The sequence below is a fragment of the Bos mutus genome, chromosome X (genome assembly GCF_027580195.1).
Source record: "Bos mutus isolate GX-2022 chromosome X, NWIPB_WYAK_1.1, whole genome shotgun sequence".
In the NCBI taxonomy this organism is placed as follows: domain Eukaryota; kingdom Metazoa; phylum Chordata; class Mammalia; order Artiodactyla; family Bovidae; genus Bos; species Bos mutus.
Window position 1 is genome coordinate 110319979 of NC_091646.1, and position 14260 is coordinate 110334238.

At 37.9% G+C, this 14260-nt stretch overlaps 1 protein-coding gene across 1 annotated transcript in view; it reads right to left on the bottom strand.

Annotated features, from left to right (window-relative positions):
• Nucleotides 1-14260, bottom strand: part of CHRDL1 (chordin like 1) — a 126531-nt gene that overhangs the window by 93299 nt on the left and 18972 nt on the right. Inside the window, exon 2 of the mRNA XM_070366617.1 lies at nt 1526-1638. Within this exon, the coding sequence (XP_070222718.1) occupies nt 1526-1638 (113 nt within the window). The remainder of the gene's footprint in view (nt 1-1525; nt 1639-14260) is intronic.

A 14260-nucleotide genomic window follows, 5' to 3' on the forward strand; every position in this document is an offset into this window, starting at 1 on the left:
ATTTGGAAACACCACGGAGCCTCCTTATATGGCACACTCCTCAGAGCCAGGTGGTATCATCTTGAAGATCACCAGAGCACATCAGAAACTACTCCACCTGGCTGAGGTCAAACTGATTCCTTCTTAATGCTTTACATTGGTGTCTGTTCTAGAGCTAATACAAATTAATAAAAATAATAACCATAATGATGGTAATGTTACAGCAGTTAGCATTTCTCAAATATTGACTATGACCAAGCATTGTTTTAATGCACTGAGACAGATTAGTAAATTTAACCCTTGTCATAATCCTATGAAATAGGTAATACCACTATACCATTTTAAAGAAGAAGAAGCTGAAGGAATCTAAGAGAGGTTAAATAACTTGCTTAACATAACACAGCTCAGAAGTCGCAGAGCCAGGGTTGGAAACTTGGTCTGTCTTGATTCTAGAGCCCTGCAGTTTCTTAAAACTACCTGATGTTGCCTAAAGGTTAGGTTTCCACATGCTCAAAATTCTGAAAGCCAAATTTTCTGTTCAAATGGCAAAAGAATCAGGCTTGCAAGTTAGGACTCCTGGGCACTAGTGAGGGGTTTCAGTTGTTCCATGAGGACTCAAGTGAGAGGCAGGTCTTGAAAATTCTTTCTACATGTTCAAAATTCTCAATTCTCAAGGCCGAGTATAAGGTCTCTTTTCCCAATTGGCCTAGTGCATTGGTTATCCACCAGGAACCACTTTGCTCTCCAAGTAACCTTGGGCATGTCCTGAGATATTTTTGGTTGCCACAACTGAGGTGGATGCTACTGGCTTCTAGTGGATAGAGGCCAGGGGTGCTGTTAAATATCTCACAATAGACAGGACAGCTCCCCACAACAAGAAATTATCTGTCCCCAAATATCAAGAGTGTAGAGGCTGAGAAACCCTGGCTTAGCGTATGACGGAAGAGGCTTGTTCAGAAAGATGGACCGTAGCTGTGATCCTGGGTCACGGCCATGGGACTACCTGCTTTGTCTACTGCAGAGCTATCCAAATGCCTCTTTGAGTGACTGGACAGGAGCCAAGGCCAAGCCAAGAGGACTCTAATCCTCACTAGGTACAGGCCAAGGTTTCAACACCTCAATCCTATTAGTAATTATAGTCATTCACTGAAACCACATAAAATACACTCTTTCAGTGAACCAGTTTATAATCTGTCCTAATCTCCTAGCTAACGACCAGTCTTGAAAATGATATTAAAAAACAATGTTGTCTTATGATCCAGGCATTATATTGAGCCTTTTCCTGCACTCTACTTTTTCCATGTCCTACATCATTCGGCTAAGAGACCGCTTAAGTATCTACAGCAAATACTCAGTGAGATCCCATGAAAATCAAGCCAAAAAGCAATAGAAGAAAAAGACAGGAGATGTGTATTTTTCCTTGCAATCTGTCTCCTAACTTCTTTTAGGTTTTTAATCACCCATGCTCCCAGGCCATCTAGGCACTTGAGTGCATGTCTGCCTGCTGAAGAGCAAAGCGGAAATCACATGCCATTGGGAACTGTACCTCAGAGCAGATACAGTTGACGCAGTAAACCAACCCATAAGGTTCCAGGTAAGGATGCCATCTCTCACCGACTCTATACTTCTTGTCTTGAAACACACAATATGTCTCTGAATCTGTGAGGAAGGAGATGGAGAATATGCTGGTTAGAAAACATGGCCCAATCACAAAATCGAGAGCAATCACAGGTTCCATCCATTTTAGTGTACATCAAGGAAAGAGGCATAGACGATATTTACAGAACCCCTACAATGGCCTCAGTGTTTTATATGCTTTCCTTATTTGATTTTCGGAGAAGGCAGTGGCACCCCACTCCAGTACTCTTGCCTGGAAAATCCCATGGATGGAGGAGCCTGGTAGGCTGCAGTCCATGGGGTCGCTAAGAGTCAGACATGACTGAGCGACTTCACTTTCACTTTTCACTTTCATGCATTGGAGAAGGAAATGGCAACCCACTCCAGTGTTCTTGCCTGGAGAATCCCAGGGATGGGGGAACCTGGTGGGCTGCCATCTATGGGGTCACACAGAGTCAGACACGACTGAAGTGACTTAGCAGTAGCAGTAGCAGTATTTGACTTTACAATGACCCAGTAAGGTTGGCACTGATGATCAAAATTGAAATGAAAAGACAGATAAGCAAGAAACAGGGAAAAGATATTTCCAACTTGGTGTTTTTCATTCTGCCTTACTTCACTCTGTATAATCGGCTCCAGTTTCATCCACCTCATTAGAACTGATTCAAATGTACTCTTTTTAATGGCTGAGTAATACTCCATTGTGTATATGTACCACTGCTTTCTTATCCATTCGTCTGCTGATGGACATCTAGGTTGCTTCCATGTCCTGGCTATTATAAACAGTGCTGTGATGAACATTGGGGTACACGTGTCTCTTTCAGTTCTGGTTTCCTCGGTGTGTATGCCCAGCAGTGGGATTGCTGGGTCGTATAGCAGTTCTATTTCCAGTTTTTTAAGGACTCTCCACACTGTTCTCCATAGTGGCTGTACTAGTTTGCATTCCCACCAACAGTGTAAGAGGGTTCCCTTTTCTCCACACCCTCTCCAGCATTTACTGCTTGTAGACTTTTGGATAGCAGCCATTCTGACAGGGGTGAAATGGTACCTCATTACGGTTTTGATTTGCATTTCTCTGATAATGAGTGATGTTGAGCATCTTTTCATGTGTTTGTTAGCCATCTGTATGTCTTCTTTGGAGAAATTTCTGCTTAGTTCTTTGGCCCATTTTTTGATTGGGTCGTTTATTTTTCTGGAATTGAGCTGCAGGAGTTGCTTGTATATTTTTGAGATTAGTCCTTTGTCAGTTGCTTCATTTGCTATTATTTTCTCCCATTCTGAAGGCTGTCTTTTCACCTTGCTTATAGTTTCCTTTGTTGTGCAGAAGCTTTTAAGTTTAATTAGGTCCCATTTGTTTATTTTTGCTTTTATTTCCAATATTCTGGGAGGTGGGTCATAGAGGATCCTGCTGTGATTTATGTCTGAGAGTGTTTTGCCTATGTTCTCCTATAGGAGTTGTATAGTTTCTGGTCTTACGTTTAGATCTTTAATCCATTTTGAGTTTATTTTTGTGTATGGTGTTAGAAAGTGGTCTAGTTTCATTCTTTTACAAGTGGTTGACCAGATTTCCCAGCACCACTTGTTAAAGAGATTGTCTTTTCTCCATTGTATATTCTTGCCTCTTTTGTCAAACATAAGTTGTCCATAGGTGCATGGGTTTATCTCTGGGCTTTCTATTTTGCTCCATTGATCTATATTTCTGTCTTTGTGCCAGTACCATACTGTCTTGATGACTGTAGCTTTGTAGTAGAGCCTGAAGTCAGGCAGGTTGATTCCTCCAGTTCCATTCTTCTTTCTCAAGATTGCTTTGGCTATTCGAGGTCTTTTGTATTTCCATACAATTTGTGAAATTATTTGTTCTAGCTCTGTGAAAAATACCGTTGGTAGCTTGATAGGGATTGCATTGAATCTATAGATTGCTTTGGGTAGTTTACTCATTTTCACTATATTGATTCTTCCGATCCATGAACATGGTATATTTCTCCATCTATTGGTGTCCTCTTTGATTTCTTTCACCAGTGTTTTATAGTTTTCTATATATAGGTCTTTAGTTTCTTTAGGTAGATATGTTCCTAAGTATTTTGTTCTTTTCTTTGCAATGGTGAATTGAATTGTTTCCTTAATTTCTCTTTCTGTTTTCTCACTGTTAGTGTATAGGAATGCAAGGGATTTCTGTGTGTTGATTTTATATCCTGAAACTTTACTATATTCAATGATTAGTTCTAGTAATTTTCTGGTGGAGTCTTTAGGGTTTTCTATGTAGAGGATCATGTCATCTGCAAACAGTGAGAGTTTTACTTCTTCTTTTCCAATTTGGATTCCTTTTATTTCTTTTTCTGCTCTGATTGCTGTGGCCAAAACTTCCAAAACTATTTTGAAGAGTAGTGGTGAGAGTGGGCACCCTTGTCTTGTTCCTGACTTCAGGGGAAATGCTTTCAATTTTTCACCATTGAGGATAATGTTTGCTGTAGATTTGTCATATATAGCATTTATTATGTTGAGGAATGTTCCTTCTATTCCTGCTTTCTGGAGAGTTTTTTTTTTTATCATAAATGGATGTTGAATTTTGTCAAAAGCTTTCTCTGCATCTATTGAGATAATCATATGGCTTTTATGTTTCAATTTGTTAATGTGTATTACATTGATTGATTTGCAGATATTGAAGGATCCTTGCATCCCTGGGATAGAGCCCACTTGGTCATGGTGTATGATCTTTTTAATTTGTCACTGGATTCTGATTGTTAGAATTTTGTTAAGGATTTTTGCATTTATGTTGATCAGTGATATTGGCCTGTAGTTTTCTTTTTTTGTGGCATCTTTGTCAGGTTTTGGTATTAGGGTGATGGTGGCCTCATAGAATGAGTTTGGAAGTTTACCTTCTTCTGCAATTTCTGGAAGAGTTTGAGTAGGATAGGTGTTAGCTCTTCTCTAAAGTTTTGGTAGAATTCAGCTGTGAAGCCAACTGGACCTGGGCTTTTGTTTGCTGGAAGATTTCTGATTACAGTTTCAATTTCCGTGCTTGTGATGGGTCTGTTAAGATTTTCTATTTCTTCCTGGTTCAGTTTTGGAAAGTTGTACTTTTCTAAGAATTTGTCCATTTCTTCCAAGTTGTCCATTTTATTGGCATATAATTGCTCATAGTAGTCTCTTATGATCCTTTGTATTTCTGTGTTGTCTGTTGTCATCTCTCCATTTTCATTTCTAATTTTATTGATTTGATTTTTCTCCTTTTGTTTCTTGAGGAGTCTGGCCAATGGTTTATCAATTTTATTTATTCTCTCAAAGAACCAGCTTTTGGCTTTGTTGATTTTTGCTCTGGTCTCTTTTGTTTCTTTTGCATTTATTTCTGCTTTAATTTTTAAGATTTCTTTCCTTCTACTAGCCCTGAGGTTCTTCATTTCTTCCTTTTCTAGTTGCTTTAGGTGTAGAGTTAGGTTATTTATTTGACTTTTTTCTTGTTTCTTGAGGTATGCCTGTATTGCTATGAACCTTCCCCTTAGCACTGCTTTTACAGTGTCCCACAGGTTTTGGGTTGTTGTGTTTTCATTTTCATTCGTCTATGCATATTTTGATTTCTTTTTTTATTTCTTCTGTGATTTGTTGGTTATTCAGCAGCGTGTTGTTCAGCCTCCATATGTTGGAATTTTTAATAGTTTTTCTCCTGTAATTAAGATCTAATCTTACTGCATTGTGGTCAGAAAAGATGCCTGGAATTATTTCAATTTTTTTGAATTTACCAAGGCTAGATTTATGGCCTAGGATATGATCTATCCTGGAGAAGATTCCATATGCACTTGAGAAAAAGGTGAAATTCATTATTTTGGGGTGAAATGTCCTATAGATATCAATTAGGTCTAACGGGTCTATTGTATCATTTAAAGTTTGTGTTTCCTTGTTAATTTTCTGTTTAGTTTATCTATCCATATGTGTGAGTGGGGTATTAAAGTCTCCCACTATTATTGTGTTATTGTTAATTTCCTCTTTCATACTTGTTAGCATTTGTCTTACATATTGTGGTGCTATGTTGGGTGCATATATATATTTATAATTGTTATATCTTCTTCTTGGATTGATCCTTTGATCATGATGTAGTGTCCTTCTTTGTCTCTTTTCACAGCCTTTGTTTTAAAGTCTATTTTATCTGATATGAGTATTGCTACTCCTGCTTTCTTTTGGTCTCTATTTGTGTGGAATATCTTTTTCCAGCCCTCACTTTCAGTCTGTAGGTGTCCCGTGTTTTGAGGTGGGTCTCTTGTAGACAACATATATAGGGGTCTTGTTTTTGTATCCATTCAGCCAGTCTTTGTCTTTGGTTGGGGCATTCAACCCATTAACATTTAAGGTAATTATTGATAAGTATGATCCCGTTGCCATTTACTTTATTATTTTGGGTTCGAGTTTATACACCCTTTTTGTGTGTCCTGTCTAGAGAAGATCCTTTAGCATTTGTTGGAGAGCTGGTTTGGTGGTGCTGAATTCTCTCAGCTTTTGCTTGTCTGTAAAGCTTTTGATTTCTCCTTCATATTTGAATGAGATCCTTGCTGGGTGCGGTAATCTGGGCTGTATGTTATTTTCTTTCATCACTTTAAGTTTGTCTTGCCACTCCCTCCTGGCCTGAAGAGTTTCTATTGAAAGATCAGCTGTTATCCTTATGGGAATCCCCTTGTGTGTTATTTGTTGTTTTTCCCTTGCTGATTTTAATATTTGTTCTTTGTGTTTGATCTTTGTTAATTTGATTAATATGTGTCTTGGGGTGTTTCACCTTAGGTTTATCCAGTTTGGGACACTCTGGGTTTCTTGAACTTGGGTGATTATTTCCTTCCCCATTTTAGGGAAGTTTTCAGCTATTATCTCCTCAAGTATTTTCTCATGGTCTTTCTTTTTATCTTCTTCTTCTGGGACTCTTATGATTTGAATGTTGGGGCGTTTAACATGGTCCTTGAGGTCTCTGAGATTGTCCTCATTTCTTTTAATTCATTTTTCTTTTTTCCTCTCTGATTCATTTATTTCTACTATTCTGTCTTCTACTTTACTAATCCTATCCTCTGCCTCCATTATTCTACTATTTGTTCCCTCCAGAGTGTTTTTGATCTCATTTATTGCATTATTCATGATATATTGACTCTTTTTTTATTTCTTCTAGGTCCTTGTTAAACCTTTCTTTCATCTTCTCAATCCTTGTCTCCAGGCTGTTTATCTGTGATTCCATTTTGATTTCAAGATTTTGGATCATTTTCACTATCATCATTCGGAATTCTTTATCAGGCAGATTCCCTCTCTTCCTCTTTTGTTTGGTTTGGTGGCCATTTATCCTGTTCCTTTACCTGCTGGGTATTCCTCTGTCTCTTCATCCTATTTATATTGCTGTGTTTGGGGTGGACTTTCTGTATTCTGGCAGTTTGTGGAGTTCTCTTTATTGTGGAGGTTCCTCACTGTGGGTGGGATTGGACGGGAGGCTTGTCAAGGTTTCCTGGTTAGGGAAGCTTGTGTCGGTGTTCTGGTGGGTGGAGCTGGATTTCTTCTCTATGGAGTGCAATGAAGTGTCCAGTAATGAGTTATGAGACGTCAGTGGGTTTGGATTGACATTGGGCAGCCTGTATATTGAAGCTCAGGGCTGTGTTCCTATGTTGTTGGAGAATTTGTATGGTATGTCTTGCTCTGGAGCTTGTTGGCCCTTGGGTGGTGCTTGGTTTCAGTGTAGGTATGGAGGCGTTTGATGAGCTCCTGTCGATTAATGTTCCCTGGAGTCAAGAGTTCTCTGGTGTTCTCAGGATTTGGACTTAAGCCTCCTGCTTCTGGTTTTCAGTCTTATTTTTATAGTAGCCTCCAGACTTCTCCACCTGTACAGCACCGTTGATAAAACATCTCCTTTCAAAGACAATGGGCTGCTTTTCTGGGTGCCTGATGTCCTCTGCCAGCATTCAAAAGTTGTTTTGTGGAATTTACTCAGCGTTGAAATGTTCTTTCGATGAATTTGTTGGGATCAGTGTAGAAAACTGGAAAACACACAAAAACATAGAAAAAAAAAACATAAAAGTATATGGGAAAAAAAGAAACATTCCATACACACAATTCAAGCCCAAGAAGAAACCACTTTTAATATGCTGGTAATCCCATGGACAGGCTTCCCTGGTGGTTCAGCATTAAAGAATTTGACTGCCAATGCATGAGACATGGATTCTATCTCTGGGTCGGGAAGATGCCCTGGAGAAGGAAATTGCAACCCATGCCAATATTCTGCCTGGGAAATCCCACGGACAGAGAAGCCTGGCAGGCTACATTCCATGGGTTGCAAAACAGTCAGACATGACGGAGTGATTAAACCGCAACAAAATTAATAAACAGCCTGTCACTGAAGGGAAATTAGAAAGTATTTTGTACTAAAAGAAAATGAAAGATAGCATATCAAAATTAGTGGGATTCAACTAATGAAGTACTTAAAGAGAAATTTATAAGTACCTATAGTCGAAATTGGTGGCTCAGACGGTAAAGCGTCTGCCTACAGTGCGGGAGACCTGGGTTTGATCCCTGGGTCAGGAAGATCCTCTGGAGAAGGAAATGGCAACCCACTCCAGTACTCTTGCCTGGAAAATCCCATGGACAGAGGAGCGTAGTAGGCTACAGTCCATGGGGTTGCAAAGAGTCAGACACAACTGAGCGACTTCACTTCACACTTCACTTCTTCACAGTAGAAAAGGGGAACAGTCTCAAATCAATGCCTTATGAAACTAGCAAAAGTGGGATAAAATAAACCAAGAGAAAATAGAAGGAATGAATAATAAAAAGCAGAAGTCAGTGAAATTGAACACAAAAATCAATAGAAAAAAATCAGTGAAACCAAAATCTGGCTTTCTATGACAATCAGTAAAATTGATAAACTTCTAGCAAGATTAACAAAAATAGAAGATGCAAATTACTAATATAGGGACAAAAGAGAAGTCTTCATTATAGATTCTACAGATACTAAAGAATAAAAAGGAGACATTATGAATAACTTTACACCAGTTAGCTTAATATCTTAGATGAAATGGATGAATTATTTGAAAGACACAATTACCAAAGCTTACTCAAGGAAAGATGAATAATCTGGAGAGTTCTACATCTTCTAAAGAATGGCAAAAAAAGCAGCATGACCAAAACGATTTTGAAAGAGAAATATGTTGGAAGGTACACGCTATGTGATTTCAAGGCAATGTAAAAATATAGTTTTAAAGTCAGTGTGGTTTTGGAAAAAGGTTAGACAAATATGCCAATGGAATAGAATGAAGAGTCAACAAACAGAGAAGGGACCCACATTTATGGCTCTATTGATTTTCAACAAAGATGCAAAGGCCATTCAATGGAGAAAAAATAGCCTTTCAACAAATGCTGCTGGACTACTTGGACAATCATAAGCAAAACATAAAATAATATGAACTTTATATCTCACTAATTTTGTAGTTGAAAGTGAAATCGCTCAGTCGTGTCCGACTCTTTGTGATCCCATGGACTGAAGTCTACCAGGCTTCTCTGTCCATGGGATTTTCCTGGCAAGAGTACTGGAGTGGGTTGCCATTTCCTTCCCCAGGGGATCTTCCTGACTCAGGGATCAAACCCAGGTCTCCTGCATCGCAGGCAGATGCTTTACCCTCTGAGCCACCAGGGAAGCCCTTATATCTCATACCATCTACAAAAATTAACTCAAGATGTATCATAGACACACTTTAATGTAAACCCCAATACTTTAAAACTTCTAAAAGAAAATACAGGAGACTATAGTTGTGATCTTAGGTTAGGTGAAGAGTTCTTAGATATGACACCAAAAGTACAATTCATAAAAGAAATTTTATAAAATAGGAATTCATCAAAATTAAGAACTTCTGCTTTTGAAAAACGTTAAGAGAATAAAAAGGAAAGCCACCAACTAGAAGAAATTATTTGCAGATCACATTACTGATAAAGGACTTTTATCCAGAATATACAGTTTCCCGGGTGGAGCAGTGGTAAAGAATCCACCTGCCAATGCAGGAGACGTAAGAGACGTGGGTTTGATCTCTGGGTTGGGAAGATCCCCTGGAGGAGGAAATGGCAACCCACTCCAATATTCTTGCCTGGGAAATCGCATCGACAGAGGAGCCTAGTGGGCTACAGTCCCTGGAGTCACAAAGAGTCAGACATGAGTGGGTGACTGAGCACAAGCACATTCAGAAAATATAAAGAAATCTCAAAACTTAAGAATAAGGAAACCAACAACCCAATTCAAAAATGGGATTAAAATTTGAATAGACACTTCACCAAGGAAGATTCACAAATGTCACACACATCATTAGTCATCAGGGAAATGAAAAATTGAGACCATGAGGACATATCATGAAAACTGAAACCATGAGGACTAACTTATTAGAATTGATAAATGCAAAAAATCTGAATATACTAAGTGCTGGTGAGGAAATGAAGCAACTGTAGCTCTCCTTATACAATATGGTTGTAAAACAACTTGGCAGTTTCTTCTAAAGTTAAATATACCCTTAACTATACCACTCAGCAATCTCACACCTAGGTATTTTTCCAACTAAAACAAAACATATATTCAAACCAAAATCTGTACTATATGTTTAAAATGGATTTAGTCAGTCTGGAAAACCTGAGAGCAACATAAACGTCCTTCAACTGATGAATTTTAAAACATGCAAACGAAAGAATATTATTCAGCAATATAAAGAAATGAAAGACTGATACAGACAAACATGGATGACCCTCAAAGGCATTATGCTAGATGAAAAAAGCCAGATTCAAAGTCTACATACTGTATTTGTGTTGGTTGCTCAGTCGTATCTGACTCTTTGCAACCCTGTGAATTGTAGCCCACCAGGCTCCTCTGTCCATGAGGATTCTCCAGGCAAGAATACTGGAGTGGACTGCCATGCCTTCCTCCAGGGGATCTTCCCAATGCAGGGAATGATCCCAGGTCTCCCGAATTGCATGCAGATTCTTTGCCATCTAAGCCATCAGGGAAGCCCTACATACTGCATGATTACAATTAATTATTTTTAATCTGGACAAGGGACAGAAAAAAGATAAGTAGTTGCCAAGGACTAAGGTGGGGGAAGGATTTTACTATAAAGGGATACAGAGTAAATTTTGAGAGTGATGGAGCTTATATCTTGATTATGGTGGTACCATTAGTCAAAACTCACAAAACTGTACTCTCTGGGTTGGGAAGATCCCCTGGAGGAGGATGAAAAAAAGGGTGAACTGTTAAATTTTATTTATTTTTTAACTTTTACAATTGAGATAAAATTAACATATAACATTGTACTAGTTTTAGGTGTATTTAAAAGGGTGATTTTGCTGCATGTGAATTATACTATAATAAGACAATTAAAAAGAAACATATATAGGAAAGAAAAATCATACATAATTCTACCACCAGAAGGAACACGTGTACACCCGTGGTGGATGCATGTTGATGTATGGAAAAACCAATACAATATTGTAAAGTAAAAAAATAATAATAATAAAAATTTAAAAAATTTATTTACTTATTTATTCATTTTAATTTTTGGCTGTGCTGGGTCTTCATTTCTGTGCACAGGCTTTCTCCAGTTGCAGTGAGCACCGGCTACTCTCTTCTTTTGGAGCATGGGCTCTAGGTTGTGCTGGCTCAGTAGTTAAGGTATATGGACCTAATTGCCCCGCGGCATGTGGGATCTTCCTGGACCAAGGCTCGAACCCATGTTTCCTGAACTGCAAGGCAGATTCTTAACCACTGGACTACCAGGAAAGCCCATAACACAACCACTTTTGACATTCTGGTAATAGTCCTCTAATCTTTATTTTCCTGTTTTTAAGTTTTAAGTTTATCAAAAAACTAAGTAGAAAGTACACAAAGTGCTCATATTTCCCCTCTTCACATCACCCCCACTTTTTCCTGGCATTAACATCTTGCATTAGTGTCATACATTTGTTAAAATTAATGAACTGGTACTTGATATATTAATTACATGGTTTACATGAGAGTGTACTCTGATAGTTCTATGTGTTACGACAAATGTATAAATGACATATATCCGCCATTACAGTATCATACAGAACAGTTTCACTGCCCTAAATATGCCCATACTCTGCCTATTCATCTTTCCCTGCCTCCATTCCCACAACTCCTAAAAACCACTGACTTTCTACTGTCTCTATAGTTTTGTCTTTTCCAAGATGTCATATAGGTGGAATCATAGGGTACGCAGACTTTTTAGACTGGCTTCTTTCACCTAGCAATATACATTTAAGATTCCTCTAAACTTTTTCAAGGCTTGACAGTTCATTTATCATTGAATAATATCCCACTGTATGGATGTATAGCTTGTTTATCAACTCATCTATTAAAGGACATTTTGCTGCTGTGCTTAGTCACTCAATCATGTCTGACGTTTTGTGACCCCGTGGATTATAGCCTGCCAGGCTCCTCTGTCTATGGGATTCTCCAGGCAAGAATATTGCAGTGGGTTGCCATGCCCTTCTCCAGGAGACCTTCCCAACCCAGGGATTGAACCCAGGTCTCCCACATTGCAGGCAGATTCTTTATCGTTTGAGCCACTAGGAAAGGACAACTTGGTTGCTTCCAATTTTTGAAAATGAAATGAATTAAAAATTCATTTGCATGATACCTGGGAGTATGATTGCTGGGTTTTAAAGTAAGACTATATCTAGCTCTTTAAGAAACTGCCAAACTGTCTTCCAAAGTGACTATACTATCCTGCATTCCCGTCAGCTATGAATGAAAGTTCCTGCTGCTGCTAAGTCACTTCAGTCGTGTCTGACTCTGTGTGACCCCATAGATAGCAGCCCACCAGGCTCCCCCATCCCTGGGATTCTCAAAGCAAGAACACTGGAGTGGGCTGCCATTTCCCACTCCAGTGTTCTTCATCAGCAATGAATGAAAGTTCCTACTGCTCCACATTCTTATCAGTATTTTGTTGTTGTCTGTATTTTTGGGTAGCCATTTTTTTTTTTTTTTTTTTTAAATTCTTTATTTATTTATTTATTTTTAATTGAAATATAATTGATTCACAGTGTTCTTTAGTTTCAGGTATACACCAAAATGATTCAGTTACACATATTATTTTCAGATTCTTTCCCTTATAGGTTATTACAGAATACTGAGTAGAGTTCCCTGTGCTATACAGTAGGACTTTGTTGCTTTTTTCTGATTTATATATAGGAGTGTATCTATTAATCTAATATCCCTAATTTATCCCTCTCCTCTTTCCTCTTTGGGAACCATAAGTTTGTTTTCTATGTCTTTGGGTCTGTCCGTTTTGTAAATAAGTTCATTTATATCATTTTTAAGATCTCACATATGTGATATCATACGATTTGTCTTTCTCTGACTTTGTTCACTTAGTATAATCATCTTTAGGTCTATCCATGTCGCTGCAAATGGCATTATTTCACTCCTTTTAATGTTGAGTAATATTTCATTGTATACATGTACCACATCTTCTTTATTCATGATTTCATTTCTTGGCTATTGTAAATAGTATTGCAATGAATATTGGTTTCTTTTTTTTTTTTTTTAAGAATAAATTCTTAATATCATCAAATATCCAGTGATGTTTAAATTTCCAGTTGCCTTACACACTTTTTTTTTTTTTTTTTCCTTGTTAATTTTTCTGTTTAGTTGATCTATCCATAGGTGTGAGTGGGGTATTAAAGTCTCCCACTATTATTGTTATTGTTAATTTCTCCTTTCATACTTGTTAGCATTTGTCTTTATACTGCGGTGCTCCCATGTTGGGTGCATATATATTTATAATTGTTATATCTTCTTCTTGGATTGATCCTTTGATCATTATATAGTGACCTTCTTTGTCTCTTTTCACAGCCTTTGTTTTAAAGTCTAATTTATCTGATATGAGTATTGTGACTCCTGCTTTCTTTTAGTCCCTATTTGCATGGAAAATCTTTTTCCAGCCCTTCACTTTCAGTCTGTATGTGTCCCCTGTTTTGAGGTGGGTCTCTTGTAGACAACATATGTAGGGGTCTTGTTTTTGTATCCATTCAGCCAGTCTTTGTCTTTTTGTTGGGGCATTCAACCCATTTACGTTTAAGGTAATTACTGATAAGTATGATCCCATTGCCATTTACTTTATTGTTTTGGGTTGAGTTTATACACCATTTTTGTGTTTCCTGTCTAGAGAATATCTTTTAGTATTTGTTGAGAGCTGGTTTGGTGGTGCAAATTCTCTCAGCTTTTGCTTGTCTGAAAGCTTTTGATTTCTCCTTCATACTTGAATGAGATCCTTGCTGGGTACAATAATCTGGGCTGTAGGTTATTTTTTTCATCATTTTAAGTATGTCTTGCCATTCCCTCCTGGCTTGAAGAGTTTCTATTGAAAGATCAGCTGTTATCCTTATGGGAATTCGCTTGTGTGTTATTTGTTGTTTTTCCCTTGCTGCTTTTAATATTTGTTCTTTGTGTTTGATCTTTGTTAATTTGATTAATATGTGTCTTGGGGTGTTTCTCCTTGGGTTTATCCTGTTTGGGACTCTCTGGGTTTCTTGGACTTGGGTGATTATTTCCTTCCCCATTTTAGGGAAGTTTTCAACTATTATCTCCTCAAGTATTTTCTCATGGTCTTTCTTTTTGTCTTCTTCTTCTGGAACCCCTATGATTCGAATGTTGTAG